At 44.6% G+C, this 17,500-nt stretch overlaps 2 protein-coding genes across 4 annotated transcripts in view; both read left to right on the forward strand.

Moving 5' to 3' along the window:
- asap1a (ArfGAP with SH3 domain, ankyrin repeat and PH domain 1a) overlaps positions 1-12,350 on the forward strand; it is a 39,356-nt gene extending 27,006 nt beyond the window's left edge. For 2 of the 3 annotated variants that reach the window (XM_076295377.1, XM_076295375.1), the window contains 19 exons: positions 217-317; positions 615-684; positions 2,368-2,455; positions 2,912-2,960; positions 3,324-3,487; positions 3,722-3,855; positions 3,966-4,057; positions 4,159-4,366; positions 5,056-5,141; positions 5,379-5,494; positions 5,667-5,734; positions 5,954-6,061; positions 6,213-6,438; positions 7,309-7,473; positions 8,213-8,279; positions 8,429-8,493; positions 8,710-9,296; positions 9,679-9,801; positions 10,004-12,350. In XM_076295377.1, coding sequence (XP_076151492.1) covers positions 217-317; positions 615-684; positions 2,368-2,455; positions 2,912-2,960; positions 3,324-3,487; positions 3,722-3,855; positions 3,966-4,057; positions 4,159-4,366; positions 5,056-5,141; positions 5,379-5,494; positions 5,667-5,734; positions 5,954-6,061; positions 6,213-6,438; positions 7,309-7,473; positions 8,213-8,279; positions 8,429-8,493; positions 8,710-9,296; positions 9,679-9,801; positions 10,004-10,078 — 2,592 coding nt within the window. In that variant the 3' untranslated portion in view covers positions 10,079-12,350. The remainder of the gene's footprint in view (positions 1-216; positions 318-614; positions 685-2,367; positions 2,456-2,911; positions 2,961-3,323; positions 3,488-3,721; positions 3,856-3,965; positions 4,058-4,158; positions 4,367-5,055; positions 5,142-5,378; positions 5,495-5,666; positions 5,735-5,953; positions 6,062-6,212; positions 6,439-7,308; positions 7,474-8,212; positions 8,280-8,428; positions 8,494-8,709; positions 9,297-9,678; positions 9,802-10,003) is intronic. The other variant, XM_076295376.1, reaches the window with a different exon arrangement.
- Positions 12,351-12,592: 242 nt separating this feature from the next.
- fam49ba (family with sequence similarity 49 member Ba) overlaps positions 12,593-17,500 on the forward strand; it is a 23,346-nt gene continuing 18,438 nt past the window's right edge. The window contains exon 1 of the mRNA XM_076295378.1: positions 12,593-12,729. The gene's annotated coding sequence lies outside the window, so the exon portion shown is untranslated. The remainder of the gene's footprint in view (positions 12,730-17,500) is intronic.

A 17,500-nucleotide genomic window follows, 5' to 3' on the forward strand; every position in this document is an offset into this window, starting at 1 on the left:
CAAAGTGGCATGATGAATTATTTTAAGGATTAATGAAAAACACTTTTTAATCAATGTTGTTAAATGTCAACTTCATTCACTGACTTTATTCGATGTGTCGTCAATGGTGTGTGCGTGGGTGCGTGCGTGCATGCACTTGTGTGTGCGTGTGTGTGTGTGTGTGTGTGTGTGTGTGTGTGCGTGTGTGTGCGTGTGTGTGTGTGTGTGTGTGTGCAGGACTCCCAGAGCAAGCAGAGTGGCTACAGCATGCACCAGCTACAGGGCAACAAGGAGTTTGGCAGTGAGAAGAAGGGCTACCTGCTGAAGAAGAGTGACGGGTGGGTCATCATCAGCCGCCAAGGGCCTCCAGGGGCCTCTCACAGCCTCCAAATAACCATACAGTTATACACTGGACAGGCGACTACAGTCACAGGGTTTTCCTTAAAAAATGATCCTGACATAATGTAGCTTTATTTTTCTGTACCTCAATTTGAAATCGCTTTGGATAAAAAAAAGCCTCTGCCAGATGAATAAATATCAATGTAAAAATGATGGGCAGGTTTCTTCACAACAGCAGAGAGAGAGAGGAAGTGAAAGAGGTAGGCCCTGATGTGTTTTTTCTGCCCCCCCCCCAGCCTGCGTAAGGTGTGGCAGCGCAGGAAGTGCTCTGTGAAGAACGGCATCCTCACCATCTCCCACGCCACGGTAAACACACACTCGTCTCACCATCTCCCACGCCACGGTAAACACACACTCGTCTCACCATCTCCCACGCCACGGTAAACACACGCTCGTCTCACCATCTCCCACGCCACGGTAAACACGCACTCGTCTCACCATCTCTCCTGTTTCTCACTCCCCCGACACTTTCACACTCCAAACATTACACATGTTTACATGTTCACACAAAAATAAACATTTTCAATATAAGACAAATAGCTCTACTGTGCATGACAAAATGCTCAGCTTATTATGCCAGGTGTTCTTCCAGAGTCCTTGTATGTTAAAACACACAGCACATACCAAAACAAAACCCTGTGCTTAATCAAGTGCCCGAGGCCCCTTGGATCATCAGACTGTAACCCTCCCTTGCACTGATGGTTCCACACCTACACATTCCATATGCATTCATCACATATTTGGGTTGGCTAGACAGAGGCCCTAAGAGACTATTTATGACATGAATTTATATGAAATAAATAGATCAGAGTGACCTTTCTGTAAATCAGGATGAGTTTTTAAAGAATTTTCTATAGTTTGTGCACAACAAAAGAGTTTCTAAATGATATCTAAACAACCTATTGCACACTCAGATAGACACACAGAATTATACACTTTCATACATAACTCCAGATGAAACACACGCATTACTCACACAGGCATGAGGTGCCATTACCTTAGATACACCTCTATTCTGATGCAGGAACAGCATGTAGCCCTTTTCTGAAATCAAATGAATGGTTATTAGCATTGTAGCCTGCCTGTGGGGAATGGGAACAACGTGTGTCATAGCATTTAGCGATCTTTAGCACCACACTGGCACTTACGTAGTCTGACACAGTCATACTCAATTCTAGTCAGAATATGAGTCTGATACTGCTCCATTGGGACGTAATTTTGGGGCGTGTTTCAACCGATACAGGGGGGGAATGCCTCTGCACTCAATTGGATAGACCTAACCAATCAGAGCAACAAAATAGCTTACCGTGAGGTGTAGGAAGAAAACACACAAACCATCCTTCTTCTCCTATATCCCCTCCGTTTTTAAAAATAATTCTGTTTAACAGTGATATGCTACAAACATGTTAAACAGCTGGGAAAGGCTGTCGCAAATCCCTCGAACAGGTGGTCAATCAGAGATTTCAAACGAATGAGGGAACATGTCGCAATGCAACATCGCTGTTTTCCCTTGATGAAAGTGAAACCACAAGTTTTCCCACATCTCAACTTTGGCCAAAGTTTTCAGAAATAATCGTTTTCAGTGATACAATTAAATTAAATACATTAAATAATATGAATTTTCAATATGGGGTCTTAAAAGCCATATATCCTTCTAGCCACAGCGTTTTTTTTTTCAAACATAAGCCTAATCTAAGCGTGCTCAGATGACGTGATAGACCAGGCGCTGTTGCTCACCTGTCCATCATCGTAAAGCCTGATTTGATTGGTCCGCCTGATATAGGGCGAGCATACTTCCACCACAATGAAGCAATGCCAGACCGAACTTCCCGACCTCAGTTGTGGGCGGGACTAAGTTCGGAATGGCACCCAGGCTAGCACGTACGCACGGAGCAGACATCTCCCGTGCTGTTCAGGTAGCCTCTCAGTTCCTGTTCCGTCTCTGTCCAAAGTTCTCATAGAACCTTCTGTCTCTCTCTTTCTGCTCAGTCAAACAGGCAGCCAGTCCGGCTCAACCTGCTGACGTGCCAGGTCAAACCCAGCGGGGAGGACAAGAAGTGCTTCGACCTGATCTCTCGTGAGTGCACACATACACACTCCCAGCCAGAGGAGGATGGGGGGGGAGGTGGGGGCGGGACGTAGGAGTGTGTGGGGGTCGCGTGGGACTGTGGAGGGAGGCGTACGCCACTCACCCAGAAAGTGTCTGCAGAGGCGGCAGGGCATCATAACCGCAGGAGGAATGTGCAATGGTGCGGCCGTAACAAGCGGATCTCCATTTCCGCTTTCCTTCCTGGTGATGTGCTAACCGCATTCTCCAGTAGATCTCTCTTTGTCTCTTTGTCTCCCTTTGTCTCTCTGTCTCTATCTCTCTCTCTCTCTCTCTCTCTCTCTCTCTGTCTCTGTCTCTGTCTCTGTCTCTCTCTCTCTCTTTGTCACTCTCTGTATCTGTTCCCCTTGAGGTTTGTTATCCTCGGTCTGTGGCGGGCCTGGTTGTTGCACTGAGCGTAATGATTTTTCTGTTCCTGCTTCACAGACAACCGCACATATCACTTCCAGGCAGAGGATGAGCAGGAGTTTGTGATGTAAGTGCTAGTGATATAACTGGGCTGTCTGTGTTTGTGTTCATTCATTACTTACCCCAAAACAATGTTTAAAGGAACTCATCTTGAGGCATAAATATTGGTCTCCCCCCTCCCCGATGTTACACCAACAGCACTAACAATTTTACTGCTTTGCCTGCACTGTCATAGTGACAATTTAGCTTATTCCTTATGTACTGATTAAACTCAAGCAAACCATGTACATGTCTTGTACATAGCTTGTACATAGCTTGTACATATCTGTTTTACACAGTGATTCTGTGTGTGCATGTGCGTGCATGTGTGTGTGTGTGTGTGTGTGTGTGTGTGTGTGTGTGTGTGTGTGTGTGTGTGTGTTTCTTGCAGCTGGATCTCTGTGCTGACCAACAGTAAGGAGGAGGCTCTTAACATGGCCTTTCAGGGTGGCCAGAGCACCGGAGAGGACACCATGGAGGACCTGACCAAAGCCATCATAGAGGACGTACTACGCATGCCCGGCAATGAAGCCTGCTGTGACTGTGGGGCTCCTGGTCAGTTTCTCTCAGTTGAAGTTTCTCTCTAACTCCTTCTTTCTTTCTTTCTTTCTTTCTTTTCTTTTTTTCTCCCTGCTCTTTCTTTAAAAGATGCAAGACAGGATGTCTATCAACACAGATGCAAGTAAAGCCTCATGCGCCCTCTTGTGTCAGTAAAGTGTACTGCAGCACTTATATGCCCTGTAGAATGGGCCTGTCTTCATTCACTGTCCTCATTTTTGTCCTTATCAGAGCCCAAATGGTTGTCCACAAACTTGGGCATCCTGACCTGCATTGAGTGCTCCGGAATCCACCGGGAGATGGGGGTGCATATCTCCCGCATTCAGTCCATGGAGCTGGACAAACTAGGGACCTCAGAACTCTTGGTGAGCTACTGCTCTGCAGGACTCTGCCCTTTAGAATATGATTCTAAACATATTTTGTGGAAATGTTAAGGTATTTCTATAGTAGACCTTGCCTCTTGTTCTTCACACAGCTGGCCAAGAATGTAGGGAATAGCAGTTTTAATGAGATTCTGGAGGGGAATCTTCCTAGCCCTTCCCCAAAGCCCACACCAACCAGTGACATGTGAGTATTCATGACAACAGTACAACTCTTAGTAATCTCAGCTGAATGTACGCTGCAGCGCTCTCTGTGACTGACCGGCTCTCGGTGGCCTGTGCCCGCAGGACTGAGAGGAAGGAGTACATCAACGCCAAGTACGTGGAGCACCGTTTCGCGCGGCGCACGGCCTCCACGGCGACAGCGCGACAGGGTGACCTGTACGAGGCGGTGAGGACGCGGGACCTGCTGGCCCTCATCCAGCTGTACGCGGACGGCGTGGAGCTCACTGACCCCTTCCTAGAGGCAGGCCAGGTGAGGAGGAGCTCCACACAGGTGGGGGGCTTTGACAGTCATGCCTTTAGGAGCTCAGTGCTTCTCAAATTAAGTATAGTATAAGTATATATACTCTTTTGATCCCGTGAGGGAAATATGGTCTCTGCATTTATCCCAATCCGTGAATTAGTGAAACACACTCAGCACACAGTGAACACACACAGTGTGGTGAAGCACACACTAATCCCGGCGCAGTGAGCTGCCTGCATCAACAGCGGCGCTCGGGGAGCAGTAAGGAGTTAGGTGCCTTGCTCAAGGGCACTTCAGCCGTGCCTACTGGTCGGGGTTCGAACCGGCAACCCTCCGGTTACAAGTCCAAAGTGCTAACCAGTAGGCAGCCATATAATCACCATATTATTGCTATCTCTGAGTCCCAACCCGTCCGCTCTAAAGCAGACAACACTTGCACAGTGTACTGAATAGGATACATACATGTCTTACATAGTGAGGATGAGTAAAATAATTGTTTTAGCTTAAATGTATGAATAATTGCACATACCTTTGTACGGATTCAACACTGGAACATTGTTGATTCATCCAGTCAAGGGTCTTATGATGGGTCATCTGATGAGCTCAGTCTGTGGTGCTGGTGCAGGATTTAAGAGTGTCACCTTTAATCGGTATTTGAGCTCAATCTAATTAACGTGTCAGCTTTGAGGTGTTAAACTGCAAAATGTTGTTTGTGACAGGACCCTGGGGAAACCGCTCTACACTTTGCTATCCGAACAGCAGACCAAACGTCTCTTCACCTGGTGGATTTCCTCGTCCAGAACAGGTACATCAGCTCACAGTTATCACACCACACAAAGAGTTCTGAAGGGTGACATAGCAAGCCTGGTTCCAGCTGGAATGTTGCATGCCCAGCAGGGTGACCTTTGGTGAAAACGGTCACTGAAAAAGTCACGTGTTTCCATAACACTGCCTACTAACTTGGAGGGCCTACAGGTGGCCTGCTATTAGATGTCATTGGTTTGTGTAGATGACGCTGGGTGTTTTGTCCTTGTGTTTACAGTGGGACTCTGGACAGGCAGACTGACAGTGGGAACACAGCTCTCCACTACTGCTGCCTTTATGAGAAACCCGAATGTCTCAAGCTGCTACTCAGGAGCAAGCCAGCCATTGACATTAGTGAGTTTAATCAGCATGTTTATCCACTATCTTTGGCCACTGGCTCATCAAGGTGTCCTGCTCCTATCCCAGTGTAGGATTATGTGGTTGTTTACTCTAAAGGGGAACTGTGTGCGGTTCAATTCCGTTGCCATGGTCTTGATCTAATCATGTGATGTCTGTCTGATTGCAGCCAACCAGAGTGGAGAGACTGCTATGGACATAGCCAGGAGGCTGAAGAGCTCCCACTGTGAAGAGCCAGTGAGTGTTCTCTGACCATTTAGTGTAATCAGTGACCTTAAGGGTCCATTTATTTTTCTCCGTAGCCACTTACAAAGCAATAAAGGTCATTTGGTTCGATTGGACTTGCAGTTGGATTGGTTTGTTGACCAGGTGTTTCTCAAGAAGGTTATTGTCTCTCTCTCTCTCTCTCTCTCTCTCTCTCTCTTTCTCTGTTTCTGTATCTTTTTATCTCTTTAGCTCATGGAGGCTGCTGCAGGCAAGTTCAATCCGCATGTTCACGTGGAATATGAGTGGAACCTGCGTCTGGAGGAGATCGATGAGAGCGATGATGACCTGGATGACAAGGTACAACTTCCACCGACCGCTCTGAGTTCTACGTTCTCTGAAAGAATAACGTGAATTAGTAGCAATAACGGCAATCCTGCATCCGTAGGATTCGTAATGATTCTGCGTGTGTTATGAAGTGCTAATGCGTTTCCCTGTGTGGCCACCACAGCCCAGCCCGGTGAAAAAGGAGCGGTCTCCGCGGCCCCAGAGCTTCTGCCACTCGTCCAGCGTGTCCCCCCAGGAGAAGCTGACCCTGCCAGGCTCCCTGGGCCACCGTGACAAGCAGAGGCTCTCCTACGGGGCCTTCGCCAACCCCGTCTACAGCACCTCCACCGACACACCGGCCTCTCCCGGCGCAGATGGACCCACCCTGGTGGGCAGGAGTTCAAGTAAAGGTAGCCGTCGCCATGACTACTGCCTTACATCTCTCACTTATGTGTTTTGAGTAATTGTCATTTGTAATTTAGTAATTACAGAAGAATCTGGTGTAAACTGTCAAAAATACAGTAGTATATTCTGAACCTGGAATCAATCCACACACATTAACACACACTTTCAAAAAAACACAGCAGGAATCACTGGCTTGACTTTATATGTGTGTTTAGATGTGCTTGTAAAGAGACTTTGTGCACAATCCCAGGTGCAGGACAAAAGCATGCAAGAGATGTGTTTAGATGTGCACGCTGTGCTGGACTGGGCATGACTCTTTAACTGTGCTGTAATCAGTTTTCTATGCACAGTATGTAAGTAGCCTCAGGGCAGTGTGAGATTCATCTGCTGCAACGTAACTGGACACACAGGTTGTACATAATAGATGTTGAGCTGCCCGACTGATCCCCTCCCAGTCACACCTGCATAAAGAAATGCTCTGCTGCCACCTTAGCCTGGTTGTGCAAGACCTACTGTTGGAATTTAAGGCTGCAGGCCTGGTATTTTTTCCCTTTCACTAACAGCAGTCATACCGTACAGAAAAGATGACTGTGCCCCTCAGGGCTGGAGTTGGGATTCAACAAACATGACTGTAGACTGGAACCTGTGCAGGCCTTGCTTGGGCTTTTTGTCCGTAATGTTTTGAGAAAAGAAAATAAGTGAACTGTGTTTAGGTCACTTCTTGCTTAAAACTTCTTGCAACACCAAATGGCAACCCACCCCCCCCAGGAAGTACATGAAGTGCATGCATCAGGCAGATGTTTAAATGTAAATGGCCCGTAAATGAACAATGTTCTCCTCTCCTTCGTGCTTCTCACCTGTTACCTGTACTCCAGGTCCCTCCTCCGGACCCCCCACCTCGCTGCCCCTGGGCTCCCAGTCGTCGGGCGGAGGAAGTGGCACCCTGTCCAAGAAGAGGGCCCCACCCCCTCCCCCGGGACACAAGCGCACGCAGTCCGACCCCCCCAGCCCTGTGCTGGCCGGCCCGCAGCAGAGCAAAGGTGGGCCTGCTCCTCACACCTCCACTCCTCACATCCGCCTGCTCCTCACACCTCCACTCCTCGCATCCGCCTTCTCATCCAGTCCTAATGGCAGTAGTAGTGGTAGAGGTTGTCCTTCTCATCCAGTCCTAATGGACGGTAGTAGTGGTAGAGGTTGTCCTTCTCATCCAGTCCTAATGGACGGTAGTAGTGGTAGAGGTTGTCCTTCTCATCCAGTCCTAATGGACGGTAGTAGTGGTAGAGGTTGTCCTTCTCATCCAGTCCTAATGGACGGTAGTAGTGGTAGAGGTTGAAATCTGTGGTTGTCTAGATTCTGCAGCTGATAGCAGATGGCTGTTGTGAGGAGGTTTTCATTCACAAAATCAAAACGGAGAGTGGATGTTTAATTAAAAGCATTGTGCAACAGAATAATAAGAAATCATGTTCATTATATTTTAATGCTGTTGTGTGTTAAATACATTATGTAATGATACCATAAAGAAATGTTTAAGTTTAGGTTATTTATATTGTGTCTTTTTGAGTTCTATGTGCTTATGTTATATACTTATGTTATATGCTTTGTAGTGAGTGCTAGTTGAGCAGTTCTCACACAGGAAGTGTTACACGGCGGCCACCTCTGTTCTGCTTGGTTGTGCTCATGCGGCCGATGTAAACAGAAATAGTGCTGAAGTTCACCCCAACTGCGCTTCTCCTTTTTCTTACTTCCTCTTCTCCTCCGCGCTCTCATTTGCACTCACAGGCAGTGAGTCCACTCCTCCACCCACCAGTAGGACTTCACCCGCTAACAAGTTTGAGCAGCAGCAGAGGTATGTTTGCTGTACACACGTTAGACGTAGATTACTACTGCTTTTACAGTGAGTCACACAAACCATTTCCTTGCAGTTTGCCGGCTCTGCAGATGACTTTCATTGTGATTGTTTTTTTTTTGTTTTTTTTTGCTTCCTTCTTCTTTTAGCACTACATCCAGCAACACTAAATCCACACTTGGTCCAAGGGTTTTACCTAAACTACCTCAGAAAGGTGAGCTAGTTCAATGGTTTTACAGTAACTGAAAAGAAATATGCAACACAAAAAAGTAGTCCCCAGAAACCCAGACAAGGCTCCTTAAGCCATAGCATATCAGCCTGATTTGTATTTTTTTAACTACCTTGTAAAAATGGGTAAAGAGGGGTACTATATGAGTACCGAAATGCAGAACATAATCATTGTCTTTATTCATAACGCTCTCTCTTTCAGTGGCGTTGCGGAAGATTGACACGATCCACCTCCCCTCAGTGGACAAGCCAGGAGGCCCGGGCCCCGAGGTCCTTCAGAAGCCACTGCAGTCTGTGGAGAGCAGAGGCTCACAGCCGGCCGAGAGACCTCAGCCTGCAGAGAGACATCCGCCTGCAGAGAGGCCCCAGCCTGCTGAAAGACCCCAGCCAGGGGAGCTGCCCCCTAAACCCCATGTGTTGGACCTCCCGCCGAAGCCCCAGCTCTCAGACCTCCCTCCCAAGCCCCAGCTCTCGGACCTGCCCCCGAAACCACAGCTGTCCGACCTTCCCCCAAAACCGCAGCTCAAGGACCTCCCGCCCAAGCCCCAGCTGGCTGACATGCCACCGAGACCCTCGCCCTCAGAGACCCCTGCAGCCAGGCAAGCCCAGCACGAGGAAGCCGCCGCGACCACACCGACACCCAGGCAGCAGCAGCAGCAGCACACAGCAGAAGCACAGTCCTCCGGCCAGCAGGAGGAGCTCTCTCCCAGGCAGGCCAGCGAGGACACCAATGGAGCACCTGCAGGGACAGTGGAGATGCCAGTGCCGCTGCCACGCAAGCTCAGCACGGTGGGTGACAGGTTCCAGTCCACACCATTTCCCTTTCACTTAATATGCAGTTGAGGAAAAAGACCCGTGGTCTGAATGGATGCATTGTTGAAAAAGTATTTGTCTGTCTTTATATGTATATTCTTCTTGTGCTTAGTTCAGAAAGGCCCTTTGGACACTATGTTGAAAATATGCAGGATGTTGAGTACAAATGCAAAACCTTTCAGTGTCTCCCACTGCAATATTGAAGTTTCCAAAGTTTTGGATAATTCTGAAGTATAATAACCCTGCATTAACATCAGAATGGACAAGGGCCCTGTGTGCAAGCAACAAACTGTAGATACTCGGTACAGTTCCGGCCCGGTTGTGGACTGAGTGTGGCTCTGTCTTTACATTCGTCCAGGTCAAGACCAAAGTCAAGCGGGTGAAGACCATCTACGACTGCCAGGCGGATAACGATGACGAGTTGACCTTTGCAGAGGGAGAGGTCATAGTGGTGACTGGAGAGGAGGATCAGGAGTGGTGGGTGAGTACAGCCGCCATTTCAGGTTTCGCTTCTTAGTGCTTGCACCAGAATGGTAGCTAAAAGTCCACTTAACTATTGTCAGTTGCCTCTTTATCCATTTTTAACCCTCTCCTTCCTTTCTTTCTTTCTTTCTTTCTTTCTTTCTTTATTCTTTTCTTTCTTTCCCTTTTTCACTCTTTCGCTTTCCTTCTTCATCTTCCAGATTGGACACATAGAAGGCCAACCCGAGCGGAAAGGGGTATTCCCCATGTCCTTTGTGCACATTCTGTCTGACTGACAGTGTGACCGAACAGTGTGAGGCCTCTCTCTCTCTCTCTCTCTCTCTCTCTCTCTCTCTCTCTCTCTCTCTCTCTCTCTCTCTCTTTCTCTCTCTCTCTCTCTCTCACTAGCACAAGCCCTCTCATTGGCCTCCCACTGGGACTGTGGGCATAGCCTCTGTACATAGCTGCTGGAACCCAAACCAAGTCTTCAAGAGCCTGAGACTCATCCAAGGTGTCAGTCCAGCCTCCCTGCACCTGAAAAGGGTTTAAATATGTATACCAAGTATGTGTTGTTAAAATTAATAAATGAAAACTGTTATCCTGCCTACCAGTATTACCGTAGCCATAGCGACCCGGCATGCTGCCAAAACAGGGTTTGCGGTAGCTATCCATCGGAATCTAGCACTTAACATTTTTCAGTGTATGCTGTAAACTGTATGTACGTATGTGTGTATACATATAGAAGCGATACGTATGTCCATTTCAAACTTGTGTACATGTACATAAGATATGCACACATGTTAGTATATTTATGTACCCATGCACATCCACTACTGTGTAGCTCTACAGTATACCACAGCTAACCAGCTGTGCAAGCTGGGATGTCTGCTCCTTTCAGTTCTGTGGTTTAAAATATCGTCTCAAGTATTCCTAAGAAAGTTCACATAGGGCCATTAAGATTGAATTAAATTAAAATGAATATAAATATATATATAAAAATGAAATTTATTATCAAAGTGCTTCAAAATTCCCACATGTAATTATAGTGGCATGCTGACCAGGGAAGAAAATTAACTATTATATTGGATTTTTAATCTCTTTAACATCTCATAACTCATATCCTCTAAACATGTGATAAAATAACATGAACCACTCAAAGCTAATCTGGCTTCGTTGCTTGCTTGGTAGTATTCAGATGACCATTCCCTCACTGTAGTGGATTTTACTGTGTGGTCGATGGTGCTTCAGCTTCATTGCTGACCTCAGTGTTGATCGTTGTGATCATTTGGCAGCCCGTACTGCTCTGATCTCCCTGCATCCATTTTCGCAAACCCGCCAAACTGATGTCATAACGTGTCCCTGGGGATGGCTCTATGTTTCTTGCTAAGGGGTTCTGTTTGGTTCGTTACACCAAGCATTAACCCTCTGGACGTTAATGGTAATGCTTGAAAAACACTGGAAAGCTCACTGGTTTTGACCGTAGGCCTTCCACAACTAACACAAAACCCCTTGACGCATAGGGTGGTTTTATTGTGCGGCATCCACAATGCAAGGCAGGTACCCACAATGCAAGGCAGGTACCCACGCTCACGTTTGTTCAGTGCAGGACGTTTATTTTTTATTTTTTTATTTTATTTTGGTCTCTGGTCAAACTATACTGTGGAATGTTTTGTGTTAAAATTTTTTTACAGTTGTCTATTTTTTGGTGTAAGATTTGTTTTTGCATTCCTGTTTGTTTGGCTTTATTTGTCTGAGATTGCAGCAGCGAGTGACAGAAGTTTCAGGATGACTGAGAATGACCTCGCTGCTGCCTTTCAGTGTGGCACCAGGCAGGGAGACGGGCTCACACTTTAGGTTCTATAACAAGTGGTTGGTGTAGTGACAAGAGACAGTGTATTGGAGAATGCTTCCTGTAGTCAGTTTGATGTTTAAGATATTTCAAGTGTAGGCTTTTGGTGGGTCAGTAAGAAAGGGAGACACGTACTACCCTCTTAGTGTTGAAAAAATAAAATAAAAAAATACTCTGTTGAATAGGCTGCCAGCACAATTTCTATAACTAATGGGTATAAACCACATAAACAACAGTAACAATAAAAGAACCAACATGACAAAAGTTTTTAGATCCATCAGCTACTGTGGTGCTCTGCTTAATAAAACAGTACCTTTTGAAAATGTGTATTTGTCACTGATGTACCATTCCTGTATTGTGTAAATTTGAACTTCACAATGAGCCCATTATTGGACCAAACGTGTGCCAGTATTGTTTTAATGAAGACATAGGCTTTTCACTACCAGAGACTGATGATACATCAACCTTTGTTCAATATGTGTCATTCATTTAGGTTATGTTGGATCCAGTACAGTGAAATCAATGGCCTGTGTGGCTAGAATTGTTTTACATGTTTTGTTGTGAAAGAAACTGAATGAATCCTATATTGTTTTATTAGGATGCACGATTTATTTCCATGCAGTCCCATTCCTTTGATTTGTCTCTGTGTTTGCTGCACTGTATGTTTAGTCGAGAAGGAAATTGCATTTCAGTTGAGTACAGTAATAAAGAATTTAAGTTGAAAGCACCACTGTTTTCCTTGCTAACAAATTATTTCACTGTCTACGGGCGTTGGATCTTAATTGCTGGCTTAACGTTGCCTACCCAGACACCGCGTGCACTTGTAGGCCTAATGAACGGGATTAACATTCGTTTTGGCGCTTCTAGAACTGCGTTATTACACCACTTCCTATCTGTAAATCAATTCCTTTTATAGTGTGAAGGACTGCCTCTTCGAGAAAGACTGCGAGCACTGGAGGACTACAGCAAATGACAGTACACGTTTATGATTGGCCAACCCGGAACCTAGACGCCTCATCTCCACAATGATTTTTTGAGTTACAGTTTATAACTTATTAGAGTCTGCATTTCGAGGTCAACATTGCATCGCGAGTGACGGTAAGGTTTCCATCTTCCTCATGATTAATCAGTGGGTAATTTATTAATAGCACATGCCTACGTTTTGGTTGAATTTGAAGTTCATCACCTTTCGATGTGCGTTAGAGCGGCACGGCAGTGCAACCTGAAAGTAGACCCCCCCCTCCTGTTGTAGTCAAGTGTCTTTAAAACAATCTTAAATGTTGAAGTAATTGATATGATTAATGTTTTTCTTATTATTATTAGCAGTAGGCAAATAAATACATTTGTGCTCAAAGAACCTTTCGTCACGCAGAGAAGCAATGCTATTAGAACAACACCCAGGTTAGGTAGAGCAGTAGCCTACGTTCAGTGTGTCGGCGAGGTAGGTAAGTGTAGGCTACAGTATGTAGCACAAATGTAAAACACCAAACACAAAAAACAAACAAGTTTGGATGTTCAAATGTCAGCGCGTCTGAGCGGAAAGAACAGTGCGAAATGGCTGCAAATTCAAACTTCCTCTGTCAAGTCAGATCATGCCACTTCCTGATTTTGTTTATTCAAAACAGGCATTTTATTCTTCCATTAACATTATACGTGGTAATCGTCACGGCCATTAGACGAATGTAGGTTTTGTTTGATGATATGTAGGTCAATCAATTAAATATGAAAATGTTTTGATTAGTAGACTTCTGCTTGTAGACATGTGTCCTATGTAGGCTACACATAGGATATAGCTTTGTTTTTATGAACTATTCCGCAAACAAAATAGAATGTGCATTCTGAGAAGCATGTTGATGTTTTTCACTATTGAACATTTGGATGGGAAACCTTTTAATCAGGCATAGACAGTTCTTTAGGACGATACCTGATTTTGATGGTGTGTCTTTGCAGCAGAGCACACTATAGGGTGTCTAATATTGTCTTTGGGTCACAAGGGGCCTATTTACTCTTACTTTTGTGTTTAAACTATCTTTTAATTGTGCACCATTTCCCTTGCCTTAATTAGAAAACGAAAGACATGTTCACTCTTTCTTTCAATATAGGAAGTAAAACACTGGCCGGCATGGTATGTTGCAACTTGCTTGTGCAGGCTCTGTACTTTTTATTCTATGCAATATTGACCCACAAGTTTTTGAGCATGGATATAGGTAAAACTTAATTTCATAATTTCATATTAGTGGAATTTGATGTGTGAGTTTGTGTTCAGTGATTCTGTCGTTGACGGCACAATATTTGGGAGCTCATATTCCATCTTCAGAAAGATCACATTCAAGAATCAAGCTTGACACTGGACACTGACAGATCATTAAAACCAGCCTGTAATCAGCAGCCGAGAGCAGCCTGATGTGTGTTTGTGTGTGTATGTGTGGGAAGGGGGTTGTTTACTGTTTCGGTGTTGGCTGACACTTTCGGGCAAGGATAGTTTTGAGACACCAAGTCCACCGCACTGATGACATTTATACACTGCCACTGTCCGTGGCCAGGATTTTCTGGTCCTTCCCTCTGTTTACTTCATTACTGGCAGGGATGTGTTTGCATGCATCATCAGCATTTCATTAAATCATTCACATGTAGAGTGGTGTACATGTCAACACAGTCATGGTGCTTGTAGACCTTGATTATAGATACAATTGGCTTCAACGGTACAACAGAAATTAGCTGTCCCTATGCTTTGAAAGGTTAGATTTATTTTATGAAGGTATTGACTTGAAGACTTTTGAGATTTTGCCTCTGTCAGGAATAGTCTACTCAGAGAGCCAAGGTAAGGTATGGCACCATATGGTGAGGTGTTAGTTTATGCTTCTTGACATAAGGTGGTGCATCTCAAGCAAGATTCTGCTCTCTCAGACAGAGCACACACAAACATACACACACACACACACACATTTACTTTATAAGCGCAACATACATCTGCCGTTCTGATACCTTACTGTGGGCTAGAATCTCACCAAGCTTTGGTGTACTCTCTATGCTCAGTAACCCCCACACTAAAACAATACCAAGACGTTGTTAAAAATAACAACTGCAGCAAAACCATGTCTAGCTTTGGTGTGTTTGGTATGTTTTGATGGTGGTAAAGCGGTTTTAGCCAACCTACACTAAATGAACTGCAGCATGTGCAACAGAAGGAGCACCACTGTGTGTGTGTGTGTGTGTGTGTGTGTGTGTGTGTGTGTGTGTGTGTGTGTGTGTGTGTGTGTGTGTGTGTGTGTGTGTGTGTGTGTGTGTGTGTGTGTGTGTGTGTGTGTGTGTGTGTGTGTGGAAGAGAGAACGAAAAAGAGAGGGGACTTTGTGAGTTCTCCCACTTGTATGGTCATGCCAGAGAGAGCGTGTTCATACAAGTCTCATGGTTGAGTCCACCTTGTTCTTGCTTGTGGCATTCTTCCTTGCAGTTTCTCTGCAGCGCCAGGCGTTAAGCGCTGGACTGCAGCTATTGAAGAGGCTACACTTGTGAAAGTGAAACGAGACATTCTATTCAAGTGAAAGTAGGCTGATGTTCACACTTTATCACATTAGATGCCTGAGCACTATTTTGCACACATTTGCTTCCTGTTTGCTGTCTAATGTTGTCAAAAAATTAAGAATAGGTGAAAAAGTAATTTTGACATACTTGTACGGTAAGAAACCTCTGAGCTGTGGGCTGAAGGTCAACACATTGTCTCAAGAGGAAATGGGCTTTTTTAGCAATGTGGGGATGCACGGTTTCAGTTCCTTTGGTCAGCTGTGACATCTGGATTAATTCCCTGATTAATTCCCTGACAGTGATAAGAATGAGGGCAAAATGTGCCAAGTAAAAGCATTTCAGTTGTTCATGCAAATCCAATGGCTTCAAGGGAGTAACTGCTTGACTAAGAATAGCAGACCAAATCTCCAGACACCTTGGTGATATCTAGTTGCATTGAGGAACTGATTCTGTTCATTTAGAGTATAGAGTGATTTTATGGTTTTGATAGGCTATCCAATGTTCTGTTGCATAATTGTAGCCTATGTATCTAGATACATGCATGAGTCCTTCAGATCATGTATGCTGTATTGATAGTAAGTAATCAATTTACTCACTAAGTAATCAGAAAGGTAGGTTATGGGGAAGATTACGTGCATGTTAACATCTAGGGTAAAAAATAAAACTTTAAACATCTCTACAAAACACATCTGGTATGATTACCAATCACTTAAGGTTTACAAAGCAGGTTAAAGTTTGTTTCCATGTGCCCTAGATCAAAGGTTACAGCATTCTGAAGATAATGAAGTAGAGTGGCAGGCAGTATAGATTTGTGCTCTTGAAAAATCTTTTATATGAAAGCAATTGTGAAAGATATTGCCAACTTTTTTCTTATTCTATTCTTGTTTTATGTTGCACACATTTCCCTTGATATAGTTTTGACATAAAAATAATAATGAAGATAAAATATATTTAAAGGGGTTTTAGGAGACTTTTAAAATATGCGGTTCTGTAACTCCGTTACCTTAAAATGCAGTTTTTTTCCCCTCCCTCAATGGCATTAATCCCAAAAATGGAAATAATTTCTAAAAGAATGCACCATGGTAGGACACTGGATTTAGTGTATTTCATTTCAAGTATTGGAAATATTCTCAGGTTAAAATGCAAAGTCACAGAATTCTGTCTATATCTTCGGCTGAGATGTTCTGAAAAGCCCCAAATTTGATACGTATGGTCACACTAAAAGCCTCTGGGGGCATGCCAAGATGCGTGAAATTCTGTCCATGGGGGGCCATGAAATAAATGAATTTGTACATGTGCATCTAGTGTCTGTACACCCATCAGCTTGTAGATGGTGGTGTAGACTAGAGTGAAGGGTTGCCAGTAGGTGATGGTGACACTCACACGGTACTCACTCACTCACACACACATAGGCACCCCCCCCCCAAAAGCACACACACAAGCACACACAGGTATAGCCTTCCACCCCATTCCACCCCCCCCCCCCTTACACACACACCATTACACCATGCCTCCCACACAAACACACACATACCATACCCCCCCACACACACACACACAAACACACATAACCCCCTCCCCCAGTTCATAAACTAGCACACAAGCATACCCCAAACACACACACACACTTACATACACATAGCATGAGTGTAGCATTATGATAAAACATACTATAACTAATGAATACATGATAATTTTGGGAACAATTTACACAATTAAATCTTGTTTTAACAATAGGAACATGTAATTGATCACACCGAATAGCCTTCTGCTCAATTACTGCATTGCAACTCTCTGTTTTTTATTATTTAAAAATATAATTAAAGTGGTTTACTGCTGTTGCCTTTAGGCACATTGATGAAGTTGGAAATGTTGGCATGAGAGCTGGGATTTAAAGCCGCCGTGTAGGCCTAGATTCCAGAACTGCATGGGATTACCCATATATACCATGGAAAGACCTTCATTTGACATTTTTTGACATGAAAGTTTTGACAGAACATTTGATTAGCAATCGCTGAAGCATCATTGTATATGGGGCTAAGAATGGGGAAATCCAATCATCTGGTGCGTGTGGTTAGGAGCCAGGTTAAGGTCAGGCTCTGGGTTGACAATTACATAATTTGAGCTCTTGTAGTCAGTGTTCGCTCTTTAAGGTGGGTAAACGTCAACTATACACAAGATAAGCATCAAGATTGCAGTCCCTTTATCAACCACAAGATGTCACCGTTATGCTGTGGATTACGGTTGAATGAAATAATCATTCGTGCACTCAGAAAACAAATGTTTTGATTAGTGTTCCACAGGTTAACTGATTGATGGAGCTATGATAATGTGGCTTTTGTATAA

The sequence above is a fragment of the Alosa pseudoharengus genome, unplaced genomic scaffold (assembly GCF_046254945.1).
Source record: "Alosa pseudoharengus isolate Yale_2024_CS ecotype anadromous, Long Island Sound unplaced genomic scaffold, YU_APseudo_1.1 YU_APseudo_1.1_scf_2, whole genome shotgun sequence".
Lineage (NCBI taxonomy): Eukaryota > Metazoa > Chordata > Actinopteri > Clupeiformes > Clupeidae > Alosa > Alosa pseudoharengus.